Genomic DNA, 22575 nt, shown 5'->3' on the forward strand with positions numbered 1-22575 from the left:
AGTGAGACTGGGAAAATTCCATGAGCTGTTGTAAGAATAACTCTCATCTGCACAGTTCAGGAAAGCTTATGGTGGAGGGGAGAATCCAGGTGGCCTTGGTTGTGTAAAGCAGCCACTCAAATCAAGCATGTTGTGTTCAGCTGCACAGGGTGGTCTACTTTGCTCTTGGCCTCAGTTTGGTGGTGGCTGTTGATCCTGGTGGACAACTGGTTGGTAGTCATACCAAAATACAAAGTTGTGCAATCATTAAGCAGAGCTGTAATGTGACATGCCTGCTTCCTGCTTTCACATGTAGCCCAGCCTCTGATGGGGTACGGCAAACCTGTGACAGAGTGGAATAGGAAGTGCTTGATAGACGGACTGGGCAGGTCTTGCAGCTGGGTCTTCTGCAGGATTATGGTCGCTGCAGCAGGGTGTTCTGATTGATGGTTGCGTAGGGATAGACCAGGATGTTCTGTACGTCATGTGGGCGATGGAACACCACTTTAGGAGGGGTGGAAAGTATCTTGGATAGAATGTCCCTCATTTCAGGGCAGGGTGATAGGTAATCAAAGCCTTGACAAAGGATGTGGTTCCCAGTCTGAGTTGGTATTGGGTAACGAAGGGGGCACTTCTACATCGCTATTCACGTCCCCTCACCCTCTTCGTGTGCCGCCCTCTGTCGTTACACCCATCCGTCTTTCCCCTCCCCTGCTCCTCTCCCTTTCCACTCCCCACCCACCCGCACACCCTCCCTCCCCCAATCTTCCTGCCCAACAGCCTCCAAATTGCTGCATTCAGTCAATGGGACAGTTGCACTTCAGTCTGAGCAGCCAGAGATGGTAGTTGTATGTGCGTGAGGTGTGCTTGTTTGTGCGAATAAATGTGTGTGTGTTTCCTTTTCCAAAGAAGGCTTTAGCCAAAAGCTTAATGTAGTAACAGTCTCCTTGTTGTGTCCGTCTGCAATTCGACGTGTCATCTTCACAGTGAGTAGGAATCCATCATCTTCCTTATATCGTTGACATTCCAACCTGGAGTTTCCACTGATTTAAATCTTTAGACAGCATTTTACCTTTTCCACTCAGACAAAATATTCAATGAACTTGAATGGGGCATCTACCTGCTTCTACTCACAAAATTTGAGCCAAATTGATGAACCTTGTCCCGCGAAATCCTGTTGTGAGATTTATATTTAAAGTAGATCTACTTAATTTTTTACGTCTCACTTTCTCCTTAAAAGATCTACTGGAAACAGGTCTCTTTAGGACATCATCTAAAGAAAACACTTTCGTACCAAATTACCTGATATAATTGTCTTTTTTTTCTTTTTTTTACCACCATCAATGACCTTTTGACTTAGAAGGATAGTAATCCTAACTAAATAGAGGATATTACTTTTATGCATATAAAATGAACTGTTTGAATATATTTAAATTTTATAATTAATCATTTAATATTGTGAGGAATAACATAAAATAAAAAAGGGGGAATTATGGCAGCAACAGGAATCAAATCCGAGCCAACGAACTGTCGATCAGTGTGCACGACCACTTGGCCATGACACTGTTACGTCAGTGCTCCTGAAAAATCTCTCACAATCTACACTTGCACAATACATTACACCTACTTTCACAGGAAAACGCTGACCAGGTGCTTTTGGCAACTTAGCACTTATAGTGCCGGAAGGGATGATGTCACATCACAGTATGCAAAGTTGAAAATAGACAGATGCGTTATTTGCGTGAGTTGATCATAGCATGGATGACAATCATTTCAGCACTCGACATTGGTTTATAGTTATCCAGAGAGATCACTATAAAACATGGTTTCATGGTTTTTTCCCCATATCAACATGCATTCAAAGAGAAATTGTGTAATTTTAGGGCAATTTATAGCTCCCATTCAGAGACAATTTAAAGGTGATATATGGCTTGCATTAAAAGAGAAATGGCATAATTTTAGTGTAACATTTACTGCATGTTGTAGCACATTAACACAAGAAACCAACCACCTCTGCCACATACTGCGCTAAGACAGTCTTGGGCACATGTCAAAGCAATTCAAAATCTCCCTGCACCTATCTGAAAAAGTTCCAGTCGTTTGCTCAGCAGCGTGTAACAACCAACTGCATGCAAGTAACAACAGTCCAAGCGAACTACAGCTAAGTAGAAAGAAGTGTGGTTATTGATGGCATTTGCACCTTGATTTCAGCTTGATGAAAATATTATGGATCACTACGGGGAACAGACCATGAGGTGCCTAAAGACATTGAACCACTTTCCTCAGTTATGTAAGTCCCACCTCCATCAGAAGAACACATTAATGAGATCCTGACCACACTAACAAGTGCCAAGAGCCATTGGCAGGGTTGCCCACTTCTTGTAACCCCTACATCATTTATCCTATTTCCACACTAGGCAGTTGTTTTACACCGACATATAATCTAACAAGTATCCTTCAGTTTGAGCTCTCCATTAAGTAATTTGTTTGCTTTTTAGTTTTGCAATCCTTCATCTATATGCATCTCATCTACCTTGCACATCATTTACTTATTAAAGTGCTTGCCTTGTGGTGTCTTATGTCTTATAATCTTCAAGTTTTTCTCCCAACAGTTGAATGTCTGTTAATAACTGTGAGGCAACCAGGAATCAGCTTCCAGTCACACTTGCAATACCCCAATATTTTCTGACTGCTTTCATTCAAGGCTTTGTCTCACTGATGATATTATAGACTTACTGTCAATGATTCCTTTCTACATGTTCACTGCATCAAAAAGTTTAGATATGTTCACTGGCATGTATTCTACTTATGACAGTCAAAAATGGTTAACTGGCTGACTCCTAAGAATAAATTTCATGACAGATATTTAGTACAGTATTGCATGAACATTTGTTCCTGTTACTTGGCTAATTGTATGTGTTATAAAGCTACTGCCAATAAATTGAAATACATGACTGGTGAATTTATGTGCAACTCTCTCCTTCTCTCTCAGAAGCATTCAATAATTTTGATACTTGATGCAACTGTCTTGACAGAAAAAATTGGGTATTACAGTTGGCTAACCTTTCCTCTCTATTATCAGCCAGATCATTTTATATTCTAAAGTAGTATCACATCACTAATTATAACTGTTATGTTTTACAATAAAAAAAAAAAACAACATGTCATCATCGTTCGCTTTCACCAATTCTTTCCAATGCACACTTCATTCAAAATGAAATATTAACTAGCTACTTATTTCTGTCTTCAGCAAACTTTCTATTTGGAGCACTATGTAGCAGCTCTATTAATTCTTCCGCAGTTAAAGACAACCAGGTTTATGTTCTCTCTTTTTATCAGCAAGAATGTGTATTTTATTCTGTAAACAGATGAACTACTCGTCTCTGTGGGGTTAACTACATGGACCTAAGAGAGATTTTGTGAAACTAAACAACACTTATATGTACACCATGCATACTCTGCTAATCAAATAACTGGTTTCTGCAAATAGAACAAATCTGATCTATTCACAACACCCTTCAGTTCTCCACTCGCAAGTACAGGTTAAGAAATCAACATCAAAGTTTGCCACATAACTGACAGAGCCTCTAATTTTACCTCCACAAGACTTTGTACAGGACTACAAATGACTCTGGGACCAATGAAACAAATCCCAATATGTATATTCAGCCCATAAGTGAGTCACTACTTCTGTCAAACAATGAAAGGTACTGAGAATGGTTTACGAGACAATAAAATTAATTAAAGTTATGTGTATGTCTGTTCTAAGTTCTTACTTAATCACATGATGCCTTTAAATGTACTGTACAGGTCATTACAGCCTGCACCACTCTGCATTACTTACATTTCAAATGTTCTTATCTCTATTTCACATTTAGATTTTATATTAATTACAGAAATTTTGTATTGAACATGACCATTACCTGAAACAGCAGGTTATGTGACACAAAACTCTCATTCGCTGGACTAAAGAACAGCTGAAATGATTCAATTGGAACAGCCTCAGTTGATGTCACATCATTAGTTGTTCCAAAAAATCCATTTTGATTTGTAGTACTGGAAGTTGGTCTTGTCACTGGCTTTTTACCATACAGCTGAACAGCTTTCTGAAATATCAAACTAAATGTTAGAGAATTAACCTCTATATCATCTAACAGCGGAGAACAGCGTCATTTATGTTAAATACAATAGATTTTGAAATCAACAGCACATGACCAAGTATCAGAATTATTTGAAAAGACAAAATACAGCCAATCAAGCTCACTGAGTGCAAGGTACATTGTATATGGCACACCAGCTAAGAAACTATATCAGTGTAAAGATAATTTTAAATACTGTATTTACTCGAGTATAATATGACCCTGAGTATAAAAAATGCCTCTTTTCTTGAGGGCCTCCTTGAAAAGATTGTAATTTTAATGTACTCTAACTAATATTTAACTGACAGAAGGTATCTGCTTCTCATACACTCAATGTCTACTTTTTGGTAATACGCAGAGAAATAAAATAAATAAAAAGAAATAAAAGTTTCTTCAAATTACTGCAACCAGCTGCCTTTTGTTTTGTTCTTCAATTTATTTCTTAATATCCCATTACCGGTTTGGAACCGCCTACCGATTCATCATCAGATTGTACATACTTTAATTGTTTGCAGCAGCGTGGGAGTCATGTAGAATGATTAGTATCTGTTGGTTGTATGCCGGTGTACACAGTATTCTGCAAAACATATGTAATATAATACATTTTCCAATGATGTCAATTGTACTGCACTTTACACACTTAGCCACAGGTACACATTCCAAATGCTTTAGAAAATGTTATTTATGTTTTGTGAAGCATGTGGAAAGTGTTACCTGTGGCTCAGTGTGTTAAGTGCAGTACAATTAACATCACTGGAAAACATTCATTATGTTTTCCAGAATACTATGTACACCAACATCCAATCAATGCATACTAATCACTCTACATGACTCCCACACTGCTGCAAACAATTAATATATGTACCACCTGATGACGCATCGCTAGGTGGTTCCAAACTGGTAACAAAATAATAAAAAATAAATTGAAGAACACAACAAAAAGGCGACTGGTGGCAGCAGTTTATGCCAATTTTTATCTTCACTTTTTTACTTACTATCTAAGCCAGTCATCTGTGGTATCACTATTTTTAATCATAGTCATAATCAATTATGATAATCAATCATCAACATCACTGGTAACCTTATCCTCATTTGTAAGCTGTACATAGACAGTGGGTTGATGGTTTCACCAAAGCAATGTATTTCTATGTGCGAGTAGCAATGAAATATATAATCTTGGTTGAGACAAATATTTCACTGTTTCTTCCAAATATTATGATGATGTGGTTATACTAGGACTTAAGAGCACAGCTGTTTTTCCTTAATAAAGAGTGGATTTTGTATTTATACTGATGCAAGAATGTGGTCAAATTCCTTCATATCTTGTGTCCAAGCATGACATTACCCACTGCTCTTTCACTGGCTGCACAAAACCAGCTGCTGACACATCATCTTTCATTCCTATCATACCTCACAGTGAACAATAACAACTTACTGCACAAAACACATACGTATGTCAGTTGTCCCTATCTAGACTTTTATGGTCTCTTGCAGAAATTTGTACTACTGATGAGTGTTGGTCCAATTTTCAAGTTGATTCAATTCTGACTACAAACGGATTCAAGGAAACTGAGATTTAAATGTGGACGGTGTTCATAAAAAGCTATAGTACATGCTATACATTTCTGTGATTGGCAGCACAATGAAATATGCTGCCTGCTTCCTGCTCTCCTCCTCACATTCGTCTTATGGTCAGAAAAGCTTATGTCGCTGTTCCCACTCCCAGCCACCCAAATTTTCAAATTAAATCTGGTGTGACCACAGATGCTAAAGCTTCATCTGTAAATGTACAATACCTATATTAATCTATTACACAATGTAAAATGTTGAGCTGAGCAGCAATAGTTTAATGTGAAAATGCTAGACAACCATGTACTTTTCAAATGACGAATTTGGGAAAAAGTTTCATCTTATAATTGGGTAAATATGGTACTTATAGCTCTCTAATCTGAACAGTTACACAGTTTCTGCTAACAGCATTGAAGGTGCACAAATTGCTGCATTACTGTACTGCTCCAGGAAGATTTAAGTAATTAGTTGCAGAAATAAATTTAATGGACACATTCAAATGGAAATGAACAACCCATTATAAAATCCTAAAGTCTGATGTTCTGAACGGGCTATGTTTAAGTTACACGCAAAGCACAGGAGGGTGCTAAGTCGCATATGTAGCTGACTGATTCACATAGCAGGCTTTTCAAATACGTAACTCAGTGTCATATGCACAAAACACTTCCTATAATTAGCACTTAAGATGATCCTGAAGAGTGACAATGTAGCTTTGAAAAATGTATTGTTCAAGTTTAAATCTTGTCACCTCAGTTTTGGATAAATGTGGATGTAGAACATGTGAAAGGGGTTAGTGGGATGTAATGTTGGGGTCGGTGAGGGTGTTTTATTTGGGGTGGAGTCGATATCACCCAGCAAGAAAGAAGTTTCTGTAATACAATGATGCAGTGATGAATACATAATTATAATCTGTGGTACATGACAAGAAACTCCAAGCATTAAGATTACTAGAAACATAGATGGTTGGGACAAATACTGGAGGCAACATATTAGAAAAAATTAAGCCAAATAGAAAAATGCCTCATATTTTGAATGAACATGGAGAACACAGAAACATGATGATAACCACTGCAATTTGTTTAACACTAGGGAAAAGTCTGTACCCCACAGTCCGACCATGAGAAGACAATTATACCACATGGTTTAAACTCATCTGATGGACAATGAGTGCAATGGGATGAAGTGGGGGCTCTTTCTCATGTTGCGTTATAACACTTTTGGCTCATGTGTCACTTATGATTTATTATTACCTACCACTTTATTTTGATTGTGTAGTAAATCTATCATTCTCCAAGCACGTCACAGGTGACTCTTCCAATCTCACAAAACAAAAATCTAAATGAAAGAGATTTAAGAAAATGTCAACATGGCACTTCAAGCCATCAATGAATAAGCATTCCAAAAAAGAAAGAAATGTTGTGAATGCCGTAACCAATGGGAGGAAAGGTGCCTTACTTCAAACATAATAAAGTAAGCAGTAAAACATTTATAGCACAACTTCAGATCTTTTTAAACACTCTCCATATAGCAGAACACATCCAGGTATGGCATGATGAATGAGAGTAGGAGTGTTCACGTACTGTTAACAACAAATGCTACTAGACTAAGAAATGACTACAAAACCATAGTTACCAGACATTGTTCTATTTCGTTTAAATGTTTCAAGGGGTTGAACATCTGACTTAACTGGTTTTTAATGTAATTTTGGCTAAAATTTTTCCTTGGTTTACACACACCTTCAGTTTTTTTACCTGCAATGAATTATGTTTTAAACAAATCCTGCTGTGTCAGCTTGTACCCCATGTGTGCCTCCTTTCTGGCTTTCTCCATTCCTCCTAATTACATATGTAATGATGACCAACTGAAAGAATCACAAATTTATACCTGGCTCATTTGGAAGAACTGAAAAACTTACATCCCTTCAATTTTTGTTTTGTTTTGATTCCTATAGCCCATGCTTCATACCTCACTTAAAATGTATTGCCTATGGGTGTTGATTCAATCAAATTATGGCTTTTTAATATAACTTCCTTAATACAGCTAATGAACACAGGACATTCAATACATAACACTTTCCCTCATTTCTGCATTTATGTTCTCACTTCAAACGAGATGTTCTACTGATTATAATCTTGATTTTAATACACGCTATAGCACATGTATGTCACTGTACAAGGGGTATGCAGAAAGTAGTAGACATTTTGAAATAAAAAATTGATATGGGAAAACCAAATTTTAATAAACACATTTTAAAGGTACATGCGTAACTTATTTTTCTACATAACCACCATTCAAAGCGAAGCACTTATCATACTGCAGCACAAATTTTTCAGTACCATCTCTGTAGAAATCTTCCAACTGTGATTGCAACCACCAGTGTGTAGTGGAACGCAGTTCAGCGTTGGTATCAACGAGTTGCATAGCAAGCCATGTCTTCACTGTTGGAAAGAGGTGGTAGTCACTTGGTGCCAAATCTGGACTGTGTAGTGGATGATCACATACCTCTCAGCCAAACCCCATAGGAGTTGTCTAGTACGACTGGCCGTGTGTGACAGTGCGTTTTCGTGCAAAATCAAAACTTTTGCGTTACATTTTCCCCAAAACTTGTTCTGTATTGCACATCTTAACTTTGTCAGTGTTTCAAACATTTCAATTGGTATGCAGTTTTTTGCCAACAAAGACCTAATCACAATTTTTTTGCAGTGCACATTTTAACATGTCACAGGAAGCAAAATAACAGAGAAACAGACCATAAGCTACCACCACTGGATGGGTACCGAGTGAAGGAACGTTACGGCACCAAGATTGTGGCAGTAGCCATGCCCCTGCCACAATAGACCAAAATTTCTGTTACTTTTTGGATAGCCCTTATGAAACACAATTAACTCAGGAAAGCTTAATACTTCATGAAGTGCCATTTCAACAAATCAACATGTGAGACAAGAAGCTATGCAGTCTCTCTAAGTTTGCAGCAACACTACAAGAATATCACTTACTTTTAGAAACTTTTGGTAACGATATCGCATGTCCACATTCTTTGCTGATGTGGTAACCACAGCATTTGTTGGCGATCTCCCCCAGTTGCAGTTTGCGTATTCATCAAGTGTTCTGTGACTTCCATCACGACACAATAATTCAAAATCTGTTCTCAGTACCCCAGCTGGAAAAAAAAACAACAAATCTAATAATGAAGCCCCAGGTACAGTTTTGTTTGTCAACTAACTAATACAATGATGTTATCCAGTCCAGTTCAGAGATGAAATTTGATACGACAATGAAAGGACTGGCCACTCTGCTTGTCAGTTTCATTTCATTTCCCTTCCGCACTGTTCAAGCAAGCCTGTTATGAAGCTGCAAATACATTAAATATATTTGCTTAAAAATAATAAGAATTAAATTCTGTTCAGGATACTTGCACACCATATGTCACACAAAACACAATACCATGATTTTTGCTTCCAGAAATTCAATATATGGGAAAATTATTTTAAATATGCATGCTGACTTAAATACTGTTCTGACAAACTTTTTACACTTCAACAATGCAGCCATGAAGCAATTTGTGCAACTGAGATGAGCCATATATTGTGCAATTTAATTATAAAATTCAAGCCCTCAAATAATTCACACTCTATGAGCATGGGCAAAATATATTTGCTACGACATTTTCTGAGAATGCAATAGTAATATTATTGGCCCAGTAAGCAACTGCAAAAATTTATTCATAAAACTGCTGTGGAAGTCTAATCCTCTACAGATGTGTGCTGTTTTCAAATTTGAAGGAATCCTGGAATGTAACAAAATCTCCCCCCCCCCCCCCCCCCCAAAACAAAGGAAAAAAACATGTTACTTAGGTTCATAATCAACATTTTTCTTTGCAGTGTGGTCTTAGGAGATCCCATTTCAGAGCAATAATTCCAGTAGTTTACTTATGTGGGTCATTCCTTCAATACTTTTAGCTGCATTGTTAAGTCTGTCTACATCAAACAGAGCATTATGAGTGTGCTGTTTGGCACAGTCACATCAAGTAAATATCTATGCTTAACCCTGTAAATCCATATGAAATGGAACGAGCATGTAAGGGCAGTAGTAGGAAACAGAAATGATCAGCTTCCATTTATTGGTACAATTTTAGGAAGATGTGGTTCATCTGCAAAGTAGGCAACTTATACAACACTAGTGCAACTGATTCTTGAGTGCTATTTGAGTGTTTAGGATTCCCACCAGGTCAAACTGAAGAAAAACATCAAAGCAGTTCACAAGCAGGATGCTAGATTTGTTACCAGTAGGTCCAATCAACTTATGAGTGTTATGAAGATGCTTTATCAACTCTAATGGGAATCCCTGGAGAGTAGACAACATTCTTTTTGTGAAACACTGTTGAGAAAACTTAGAGAACTGCCACTTGAAGTTGGCCAGAGAATGGTTCTACTGCATTTTGAGTAAGAATCACAAAGATAAAAAAAACTTATAGCCACCATGGAGGCATATAAACAGTCGTTTTTTCTTTGCTCTATTTGTGAGTGGAACAGAAAAGGAAATAAACAGCAGCAGTACAAGATACCCTCTGACACACACTATACAGTGGCTTTCGAGTATGTATGTAGATATAGGTTTCTAGTAACATCTTTTTCTTTAAAGCTTGGCATTGTGTGCTGTGAAACAAAGTCATCTGAATATCAGCAAACTCTTCTAATCTCTAAAGTAAATTTGAAAAGGAGGGGCAGGTTACAGAAGACCTAAGGTTGAGAGAGATCCACCTGTTGTGAAGACACTGAAGGGAAGAGATGAAAGAAGAAGCATTAGAGAGTGTAGGATAACAAATAAAGTACAGGAGTAAGGACTATGTCTGTTTCTTTCTGGAGATGATAGAAGGACAGGGAAAGAAGTATAAATCGATTGAGAGGAAGAGAAATTATGATTTGAATAAATATTGCAGTTAACAGCTAGGAGGTAAGTGGAAAGGGAAGAAAAGGAAAAACTGAAAAGAAAGACAGAAAACAGAAACAAATAATACAGTAAATAATGAAATCCTATCCACAATGAAAAGGGGAGGATTTTAAGAGAGGCTAAGTAAGGGTGGATTGATGTAAATATATGCTGGAAAGCAAGTTCCAATCTCCAGGGCTTGAGGCACTGAACTCACTGAAATACTTTTTTTTCCACTGATCACCGAAAAACCCAACTCAGCAACAACTCTATGCAAAGCTGGGTATTGCATTGTGTTAACTACACAAAAACTTTAGAAATCTCTTTTTCACAATTTTTACAGTATTTAACTCATAATATGCACAAAATTTAACATCTCCCTCCCCTGCAAAAAACTCTCAAATAGAATTCTGAAATTTACATATGAGATAGATCTACATAGTGTGTCTAATCATGTAATAAATCTGTTTTTAATTATGGCCAGAGTTAAGGTAGTTGTTCAAATAGATACATTTTTTGCAGTGGGAATAGTTTACTACTTGAGAAAAAGCAGCAAGCACAACACTTTACACAGCAGAGTTGGTAGCACATGGAAGCCATCAACGCCAGGTTCTGGCAGGTGTATTGCTGGCGAGAACAGTCCAACCCGAAAGATATCAAATTCCTATAAACTAAATTGGGCTGTAGTACTGGGTGTGAGCATTCGAACACACTCCAAGCTGGGTATGCAATGTCTCCAAAGCAGACAGATCCTTAGTGGGGATCATTCCAGTATAAAAAGTTGTGCAGTGAACACAAGTTATTTGGTGCACAACATGCAAGATTTTACATGTTTCTCTGCCTTTGAGGTTGTAAGATTCATTAGTGGTGGGGCTGGAGTAACTGGTAATGGACTGGAACATAGGGCAGGTTTTACAGTGACAACAGTTGTTGCAGGGATAGGAACCTTGGGTGGGACTAATGGTCTGGGCCCGTCATATGTTTTGACAAGGATGTTATGATGGTTTGGAGGACAATGGAGGATGACAGTAGGTTGTGTGGGTAGTATATTAGTGAGAAACTGTCCCATTTCCGGGATATACGGTATCAAGCCAGGTGGCAAAGCTTCTCATTGTTGAGTAATGCATCATCTAGGTGGACAATAAAAGGCTGGCATAAGATGAGCCCATCTTGATTTGCACCATAGCCCCCTAGATTTGACTGTAGGTCTGGCCCTTAAATGTTAAATAGTTATGAGTAAGGATGGAGTTGGATAGGGTCATGACAAACAATGTTTTATGGAGACATTCAGATGGGCACAGAGGGAGGTAGTGATCTATTGCTGAGAGGACGACTTGAGACGTCCCAGAAACTGCGTAGCATGGTAGGTTGGAAGTGCTGTTCTACAAAGGCTCTGATGCATTCAGTACAGGTTTTGAAGTCTGCTACAATGGGATAGAAGAAATTGATGTTTCTATGAACATTGGGGAAGCAGGAAAAAGGCAATTAGTGGATCAGGAAGGGTAAGGGGCTCTATGGAGGCACAAGTGAGGCACCTAGCTTCTAGGATTTCCTGTAGCATAGTGTGGATTGAGATGTTTCATGTTATTCCAATTTATTGTCTTTGACCTCCAACTCTCTTTGATGCAATCTTTTCTAACCTAGCCACCAACCCTTTCTAAGAAACGAACTAACAGTTCTAACAGCTACATGTAGTATCTATCAGACACACTTAGAATTTTGTTCCCAGAAAGTATGTATTGGCCAGATATTTTGTCCCCTTGTGACTTCAATGTTTTTTCATGTAAATTTTCGTCCTGATATACTCTTCCAATCTAAATATACTTGTGTCCAAAATAAAAGCAGTAACCACTACTTCCCTATCCTGCCTCTCCGGGGGACACCATTTTGGAGAGGCTTGCATGTCCGCATAAAGCTGAGGGCTATGCCGAAGGTAAAGGTCCTACTGCCAGAAAGACCTCAGCTGATGGATCAGACTAAGAGTGTCCCACAACATCCCATCTTCCCTACTCACTCCTAGTCCTACCCAACTCCCTGACCCAACCCAAGGTGTGATGCAATCCGTGCCAAAGGGTCCATGACACATGGGAAGATGTGTCACAAATGGAGCCTCAGGGATACCGGGCAACCTCCCTGAGTAAATAGCCCTACACTGTGCGGGGTATTCGTGGTGTGGACCTTGTAGATCCCCAAATCTTGTGGGACCAATATGGACACAATTACAGAAAACAAAGAAAAACAAACTCAGGGGCAAATTGAGACCTCACATATCCAAACATTGGGGTCAGTACTGATGGAAGGCATTCACACTACTGAATCAGAGTCTAGACCTAAGCCAGAAGTGGGAACTGTAACCGAGAAGCTAGACCAGATTAAGATCAAAGGCTTGTCTGGGGCCCAGAGGAGGAAACTACTCGGGGAATAGAGGAAAAAGGAAGGGAAAGAATGGCTTCCTAATGACGAGTGGAGGGAATTTAAGGGATGTGAACCTAAGACCCCCAGGAAGAAACGTCTCAGGTTGAAGGGGATACACAGACCTCCACAATATCAAAGACAGGTAGCAAGCAGATAAGGGAGGCATCAAAGACTCCCTGCTCCCTGGATAAGCAAGTTCAGAAAAAAGGGAAAAAAGAAATAGGGAAACAGACCTATAGTACAGCAGTCTCGGTTTTTAAGATGGCACTTATCCAGGAAGGCTATCCACTGGTGGCCATCAAGTCACAAGCAGGAGGAATTGGTAGAGATGGCCCTCTTAGAAAAGATTGGGGGGGGGACGCTGGCCCAGGAACCAACTTCAGGAGGATCTATCTAGATTGTGGCGTCGCCATTTTTGTCTTGAGGGGGTGCACACGGTGGAATGGCTCAAGGACAAGGTGCCCATGACATCCCCGTGGGAAGATGTGAAGCTGCTGGTTAAGATGGTAGCAGAGCTTCTTAAGACTGGATAGATATCAATATGGGTACCAAAGACCCTTAAGGAAGTCTCTCCTAAGATTCTGTTCGGGAAAATAGGAGCCCAGAACCCAAAATTCTCGACAAAAGACTGGAGAGTGATCAACCAGAAGGTTGCACCGGAAGGACAAACCCTGGTGGTGGAGCTCAGAGACAAGCCCTGAAGGCGATGCGGGAGGAGTACCTGAAATTGTTTTTAGGGTTCTTGCATGTCACCGTCAGGGTTCTCAGAGACCTTAAAGATGGCAGCAAGACAGAGACTGGAGATGCTGCAGATTAATCTGCAGCACAGTAAAGGGGGCCTCTGTCACCCTGAGTCACTGCCTGGGGAGGCAGGAAGTGGACGTGGCCCGGATACAAGACCCATATCCATATAAAGATAGTGTATCGGGCCTCAGTGGGACTGCAGGAAAGCTGATTTATGCTAGAAATGTAAGAAACTCCAGAACATGCATCTATGTAAGAAATGGAATTTATTTCATGTCAATGATGAATTTCTGCTCTGGGGACTTAGTGACCATTAGAATGCAGCAGTGTGAGGAAGGTATCACGAGCGAAATTGTTTTGGCCTCAGCTTACATTCCTTACGAAGACAGCTCTCCTCCACCCCTGGAGGTGAGGAGACTGGTAGAGATTTGCCATCAACAAGGTGACCAACTGCTGGTGGGATGGGACGGCAATGCCCACAACCTAGTGTGGGGCAGCAAGTACACCAACAGTAGAGGTGAGTATCTTCTTGAATTTCTTTTAGCTAACAACTTAGAGGTCCTGAATAGGGGCAATTGCCCTACATTCAGGAGTAGCAAAAGAGAAGTAGTAATTGACATAATCTTTGGTTCCATGATGATGGGCAGCTATGTCAAACAATGGCATGTGCTGATGGAGCCATCTTCATCGGACCACATGCACATTAAATTCAAGGTTGAAATGGGAATCAGACAGATCACAATCTATAGGAATCCCAGGAAAACAGACTGGGAGACATATAGAAGGGACCTTGATTTAGGCTTATCAGAAATTAAAGCCTCGATAAGGAATCAAGAAGAATTTGAGGAAGTAGCAGAGGCTTTTACCTCTGATGTAGTGACCTCATATTAGGACAACTGCTTAATACTGTGAGACATAAAGGACAATGGGCTAAATATTGTGACGCCCTTGTCAATTACAATCTTGCAATCAGACAAGCAAAGAAGGCATCCTGGAAGGCATTCTGTGAGGAAGAGGAGAGCATGGCTGCACAAGCCAGACTTCACAAGATTCTCACTAGAGTACCAACCAATCCAGGGGGTACGTTGAGGAAGGAGGATGGGGAACATACAAAGACAGTACCATGAGACGCTGGAACTGCTCCTAAAAACTCACTTTCCTCAGTATGTTCTGCCGGACTACACAGACCAGAATGTGATCCCCGAGAGACAATGGTTCTCAGGCACTCGAAGAGAGGACTGGGAATCAGCCGAGGAGTATGTGAACTTTAATAAAATCTAATAGGTGGTGGGAACATACCAACCATTCAACTCACCTGGCCCAGACGGAATTTTTCCAGCTCTCCTGCAACAGGCAGGAGAGTAGTTCATAGGAGTCCTATGCAGACTATTCAGGGTTAGCCTAGCACTAGCTATCATTCCCGATGCATGGAGGGCAGTGAAGGTTGTCTTCATTCCATAGCCAGGGAGAATTTATCATATCAAGGCCAAGGACATGAAACCAATCAGTCCATCCTCCTTCATTCTCAAAACAGTGGTAAAACAGGTTAATGTATTTGTTGGAGAGAGGAGGCTAAGTAGGGCCCCTCCACATTTAAACCAACACGCATATCAACCAGGTAAATCATGTGAGACAGCTCGCCACCAACTCGTTGGGAAGGTGGAGAAAGCACTTCACTTCCAAGAAATAGCCCTCTGCATGTTCCTGGATACCAAGGGGCCTTCAGTAACATGACCTTCGTTTCCATGGCAAGGGCAGCAGAGGTGCATGACCTGGGGACCACCATATGCAAGTGGACCAGGGCCATGCTTAGTGGGAGGTAGGTAGAGGCTACCATGATGAATTAAAAGATGGTAATTAACACCACTAGAGGCTGCGCACAAGGAGGAGTTTTGTCCCCTCTGTTGTGGAATCTAGTGGTGAACGAAATCAATGAGGAACTAGGTTCCAGACAATGCTTCTGCCAAGGATACGCAGATGACCTTGTCATAGTAATACTTAGCAAATTTACTTACACAGTTAGAAACATGGCATAAGGAGGACTGGACATTGTGCAAAATTGGTACAATAAAAAGATCTGAGGGTTAATCCTAAGAAGTCTGATGTGGTGCCATTTACAAAGAGACATATTCAACACTCAAGTTGGAATCTAAAGCTCTTTGATGAAACTCTACCTGCGAAGAGGATAGTGAAATATCTAGAGGCAATCTTAGACGAGAAGCTAATGTGGACCCCTCACATTAAGAGCATCTGCTCCAAGGCAAAAAGAACTCTAGTGGGTACTAGAAGGTCTTGTGGCAAAAACTGGGGCCTAAGACCTTGGGGTATGCACAGGATATACACCACAGAGATTAGACCAAGGATTTCCTACGGGTTTGTAGTGTGGTGGATGAAGGTAGAACAGTGGGTTGCAGCTAAGGAGCTTGCTAAGGTGCAGAGATTGGCCTGCTTAGCCATAACAGTTGGAATTAGCAGCACACCAACTGCTGGAATGGAAGCCACGTTGGACATGCCTCCACTACACCTTTGGGTCAAGGTGGAGGCAGCAGCTGGGGCACACAGACTTAAAACTGGCAAAAACTGGGTTTCATTCGGATGGCTGGGGAAATGCCTGCTGACTATATAACAACTCCTAACTGCTCGACAGCCCTTATGTGTGTAGGAGAATATGCATAGATGCAACAAGGACCGTAGCATCTACATCTATTCAGACAGCCAGGTAGCTCTGAAATCATTGGCAGTTCCTGCAACAAGATCTAAGAATGTTGCAGAATGCCACAGGGCTCTGGTGGAGCTAGGGGGAAGCAATAGGGTAAAGCTAATGTGGGTCCCTGGCCACTCAGGGATCTGTGGCAATGAACAAGGTGACAGATTGACTAGAATGGAGGCAACAACTCCATTTACTGGACCAGAACCTTTCCTGACAATCACCAAGGCTATGATCAAATTAGAACTATGGAACTGGCTTAGGAAATAGCATGTAGGATATTGGACCAAGGTCTATAAACAAAAACATGGTAAGGTAATGATGCCCAAGCCATGTTTTAAAAGAAGCTCTGTAATCCTGGGATTGAACGGGAAAGAGATCAAACTCATGACTGGCCTGATGACGGCCATGGGAATTTCAAAAAACTCCTTTACTCAATGGGTACAATGGAAGAGGACCCCAAATGTAGGACCTGTGATGAAGGTGAAGAAACTTCATCACACCCAATCTACAAATGCATAGCAGTGGAGAGCAAAAGATACAGAATCTTCGGGTCATCGGAATCTGAAGAAATTGTGTCTAACAAAAAACTGGTAGAGGGACACCTTGCGCTATTTAAGGGCATTGGTTGGCTTTACTAGATATGCAGGGAGCGATACCACACAATAAACCTAGTGTCGCTGCAGGCAGTAGCGGGTTAGACCTAAACTGTTTTAGCTTCCCTGTTAAAATCAAATCAATCCCCATCCTGTGTCTAGTTCACAATATAATCATACAAACTGTCAACAGATGTCCGTACAAAAGCATTCTGCAGGAAACAGGGCATTCCGGTCCATGGACAACCATGCCATTGCTGACGCCAGAGCACCTGTCCATCAGGGTAGTGTTTGATGGCTAGTTTCACATCCACAATCGCTGTATACATAGTCACAGATGGCGCAGCATGGCACAGAGAAGACACCTACCAGGCACACTGCGGTGGAGGGCTACAGGAAGAATGGAAGCAGGACAGTTGGAAACTGATGTGACCTGATAGCTTATTGCAAATAATTCTCTTGTTTCTTGGATGTGGCAACAGTTTATAGAGACCCAAACTGAATCCCAAAGACCGGAGCAGGGCCAACCATGTGTGACATCAGAAATGGAAGGCCAGTAATTGGCTTTTAGGGCATGGTGGTACACCCTTAGTACAGCATGGCAACTGGCATTTGACCTTGTAGCATCCACTGGACGTGTTGTATTGAGGTAAAGGGTGTACAGAAGGCATCGGCAGAGTGGCCTTTATTGTCGGAGACCTGCTGTTGTGTATCTCTGGCATGTCTTCACAGAAGGAATGTCTGGAGTGGAGTCATCAACATGCCACCTGAACAGTCAAACAGTGGGCCAACCTTCTTTTCACAGAGAAGTCCTGATTTGGTACGGAGATTGATTCTCGACGGATTCAGATCTGGAGGGAACATGGAATATAATTTCGGGAAGGAGACCAAGGAGGATTCCTAATCGTACCGACAAGAATTACGTTGACCACACGAATACCTCTTCTGGAAATCGTACAGGTGAACTGGCAAAGTTTAATTGCTGTCAGGTATTGTGATGAGATATTGGGACCTCATGTGCGGTTGTTGATGGATGATAATGCTTGACCTCATACAGCACACGTGGCTGATGTTTTCTTGGATACCAAAGATAATGCACACATGGCATAGCCAGCTCATTCTCTTATTTGAATCTCATAGAGCATGTCTGGGTTGCACTAAGGCGATGGGTTGCATCAGCATCCATCAACCACTCTCCAAGAGTTGCCAACAGCTCTGCGAAGAATGGGCATTATTGCCTCAACATGAGATTGGTGACATCAGTCACAGCATGCCCCATTGTTGTCAGGCCTGTATTGCTGTCACAAGTGTAATACATCATACTGAGCACATTAAACAGTTGTCTGCATGTGTGTGCAAATCAGTTATGTTGGAAAAAACGAACTTTTTGTCTTCCATTATGCGTCTTGCAGTTGTTTATGTTCTGTATTCTTTACAATGTTTCCACTTTACTACCACCAGTTTATATTGTTTTGTGGGAAAATAAAAGAAACCTTGAAAAATTTCCATTTGCTGCTTTAATTTTGGACACTAGTGTATATACTACCATGTTCTAACCACAATAAATACTCTACATCCTCAACAAAAATGTAGGATTGCTGTATTCATGCAAGACTTCAACAAGTACAATCAAAGCAATATCGATATATAAGTACTGATGATGAATTTCAAATATTCAGAATACAAGTTCCATCTTGGATTACCACAAATAAAATAGGAAAAAGGAGTTTTGTCCAAGAGCCACAGATTACCAATAAAAGGCTGGTGTATTGTGTAGAATGTACTGGAACTCAGATAATGACATTAAGAACAAAATTCAGATTGTAAGAAGTACACCATGAGAAGGTGTGAAACAAATATGAGTAGGCAGCTGATCCATTATTAGGAAAAGGCAATAAAGCAAAAGACTCAACATTCAGAAAAAAGGAAACAGAAAGTATGTATGACAGATAATAGAAAAGTTGAAGAATGCTCATAGAGGAAAAAAAAATATCTGAAGAGATTGTAGGAATATTTCATGTGAAACAAATGAATGAGAAACAAAGTTGCAAGAGTGACAGATTGCAACAGTGCAAAATATTTTGTCAAAAGTGAAATAATTCTAACATAAATATGGAAAGGATAGATTGCTACTCACCACAAGTGGAGGCATTGAGTCACAGACAGGACCACTAATATATCAAAACTTAACAGACAACAATCTCCTGCAATAGAATACACATACACACACACACACACACACACACACACACACACACACACACACACACATATACACGCACACACTTGCGCACTCACACACTGCCGCCATCTCAGGCCACATGAGCCTGACAGCAACTGCTGCATCTGGCAGAACAGCAATGTGCTGGGATGGATGGTAGTGGTAAGGAGTAATGAGAAGGGTGTTATTCCATCCAAGACTTTTCTTCTTCCTCCTCCTCCTCCTCCTCCTCACCTTCTTCTTCAATTCCCTAACACTTTCCAGTGTCGGAGCAGCCTCATTCTATCCATTTCTTCCATTCCACTCCATTTTCACACAATCTTTTCTTTACATGATTGTTTTTCCAGGCCTTTTGTCACAGTTTCTTGACTCTGTCCTCCCTTGCACATGCCTTTCAAATACTTGTTTAGCTTTTATTTCCTCTCATGTTCTCTTAACGTGCTCACACCATCTCAACTGAGCTTCTCAACCACCACACGCACTGGTTTCTTTTGCCCAGTCTCTTCTCATATTCTTTCATTTCTAACTCAATCTATTCTTATCTTTCCTACTACTTTCCTCATAAACTTCATATCTATTACAGTAATCCCACTTACACATTTCTCTTGTAGTGTCAATCTATCTTTCACTGTAATTGCTGCATAACTGCACTGTAAATTATTATACTTATCTCTTACTTCCCTAGTATTGTGTTATTCATCTGATAGTACCTAGAGACTGCTTTCTTAATTCTATTTAGTACCTCTTGTTCTATTCTCCCATCATTACTTAGTACGGTGCTAAGATATTCCTAACTGTCATTTTGCCAAGAGGCTTTCATTACAGAGTATATTGAGTTGTTCTTCCTGCCTGTTCTGTTTTGAAACCCACATTGCTTGTGTTGGTATTCACTAACATTCTCTTCCCCTTCATATCATTTCACACTGGTGTCAGCCACCAACACTATATCATCTACACAGAGCAATGTTTGCAGATACGTTAGACACAGTCTCCACATTCCATGGTTTGTTGTATGGGTTCCCTCTTGCTTGTTTTTGCTACTTCATCTAGAAAGATATTAAAGAATAACGGTGTGAGGCTACCACCTTGCCTGATTCCTTTCTCAATGGGGAATTCTCTTGACCTTTCACCACCTATATGAATAATTCCTTCTGATTTTTCATAAGCACTCTCCACGGCATTCATAAACTTAATTTGTACCCTCTTTGCTACAAGTGATTCCCACACATACTGCCTTGGCACAGTCAAATGTAGCTTTAAAATCGAGAAACGACAGATAAAGGTCACAGTTCTTGGCTATGCTTTTGTCCACAATTGTTCTTATAGTGTAGATGTGGTCCTGGGTCCGTTGCCCTGGCATAAAAGCAGTCTGCTCCTCTCCAATATCCTCTTCCACAGCCCATCTCAGTCGCCTTTCTAAAATACCAGTATATGCTCTATAGACAACTGATGACGTGTAGATAGCTCTGTAATTACCACTTCTTATGCAACAGTATGACAAAAGTTCTTCCGTTCCTCAGGGATACTAATCTCCTCCCACACTCTCTGGATCTGCTTAATGGGCTTCTCTACCACAACTACTTCACCATTCTTGATTAGTTCCAGAGCTATCCCATTAAGGCCTGAAGTCTTCCTTATTCTAACTTAGTTAACCACCATTTCTACTCCTGTTCCTCTATCTCTCCTTCAATTCCTGGGTCTTGTGTAATTTCATACTGTCTTAAGATAATTTCTTCTGCTTTTCCTCATTCAGTTTTTTTGGACTTTTCTTCCTAGTGTCTTCTCCACGCTTCAAGTACTGCTGCTTTCTCTGGCACTAGCTTACCCCCATCCTTAATTGTCCTTGTTTGCTTCCCATATTTCCCTCTTAAAGCTGTTTTGGTTTTCCAGAAGCTCCTTATGCTGTTCTCTCTTGCCTTGCCCTGAACCATGTTCTCCAATTCCTCCTGAGTTTTCCTTTTAGGTTCCTTCACTACTTGTTTCATTTCATTTCTTCTTTCCCTATACTCTGCCCTTCCTTCTTCCATATAAGATGCTATATGTATCTTTTCCAGGTTTCCTTCTTATCCTTTAACACCTGTTTCACTTCCTCATTCCACCAAATTTTCTTCTTTGTATTTGCTATCCCACTTACAAATAAATCTAACTGCAAGCTCTTTGACTTCACATTTCTGGAGGAGGTAGAATGAACCGGGGAGGGGGGGGGGGGGGGGGGGGAGGTGGGGGGGGGGGGGGGAAGGTCGGGTAAATATGGGCTCTAAAATGCATACCTTATACCTTAACAGCCATGGCTACTTGTTCAGTAGAAGAGATGTGTTTCACAGCTCTTAAGGTATGCATTTTAGAGCCCATGCTGACTAGAATTTTTTTTCTCGTTTTCGTCCATACTACCACTTCTGAAATTCACCTTTCCTATAATCTCAGCAACAACAGTACCGGTGAATTTATTCCACTATCAGAGGTTACGAACAATTCTCATTTACAACTTACGACTTGGTTGTTTCCAGACCAGTGTCCCTTACCTCAAGTTGATACATTTACCCTTCTACATCATTCCTGAAGGTTTGTAACACTGTCACGGAAATCACCCGCTATACTACTTCCACCTTTCAGCTTTCCCTTCTTTGCTTAGTACTGGTTTTCTACCTGAGCATCTCATCATTTGCTGTGCTAGTTAGCACATAAACTCTCACTCCAGTGGTGGTTGTTGGCGTCATGTTTATCTTGGCTATGGTAATGCAATCATTATGCTGTCATTGCAGTTTATCTGCATTCCTACTTTCTTATTCATTATTAGACCTACTCCTACAATACACCAATTTGACTCTGTATTTAAAATGCTGTGCTCACCTGACCAGAAGTCCTACTCATCCTGTCACTGAACTGCATAAATCCCCACTATATCTAACTTCATTATGTCCATTCCCCTTTCATAAGGGGCAGTTAAATGAAATCGAGACAGATGGAAAATGTACGTAAACTGTTTATTATTGCAAAAATAATCACCATAACTGTTAATACGTTTATCCTGCTGTGACACATATTTCACGAAAAAATCTTTTCCGTTGCCTATGGGATCATAATGTTATCCAGGCATGCATTTCTTCATCCACAGAAATTGACCACAATAAATGTCTTTTGGGGGCTCCAAAAATATGAAAATTGCAGGGGAGAGATTGGGACTGTATGGAGGATGTGTAAGGGCTTTCCGGTGAAACATCTGCAGTTTAGTGAAACAACAGGCATGCCAGCTCCGAGAAAGTTGTAATGATCTTT

The 22575-nt window shown here is 40.4% G+C and overlaps 1 protein-coding gene across 1 annotated transcript in view; it reads right to left on the bottom strand.

Annotated features, from left to right (window-relative positions):
- The window catches only part of LOC126473392 (melanotransferrin), a 120705-nt gene that overhangs the window by 50501 nt on the left and 47629 nt on the right, over nt 1-22575 (bottom strand). Inside the window, exons 7-8 of the mRNA XM_050100400.1 lie at nt 8684-8847; nt 3903-4085 (exon numbers count right to left, since the gene is read on the bottom strand). Coding sequence (XP_049956357.1) covers nt 3903-4085; nt 8684-8847 — 347 coding nt within the window. The remainder of the gene's footprint in view (nt 1-3902; nt 4086-8683; nt 8848-22575) is intronic.

Source organism: Schistocerca serialis, chromosome 4 (assembly GCF_023864345.2).
Source record: "Schistocerca serialis cubense isolate TAMUIC-IGC-003099 chromosome 4, iqSchSeri2.2, whole genome shotgun sequence".
Taxonomy (NCBI): domain Eukaryota; kingdom Metazoa; phylum Arthropoda; class Insecta; order Orthoptera; family Acrididae; genus Schistocerca; species Schistocerca serialis.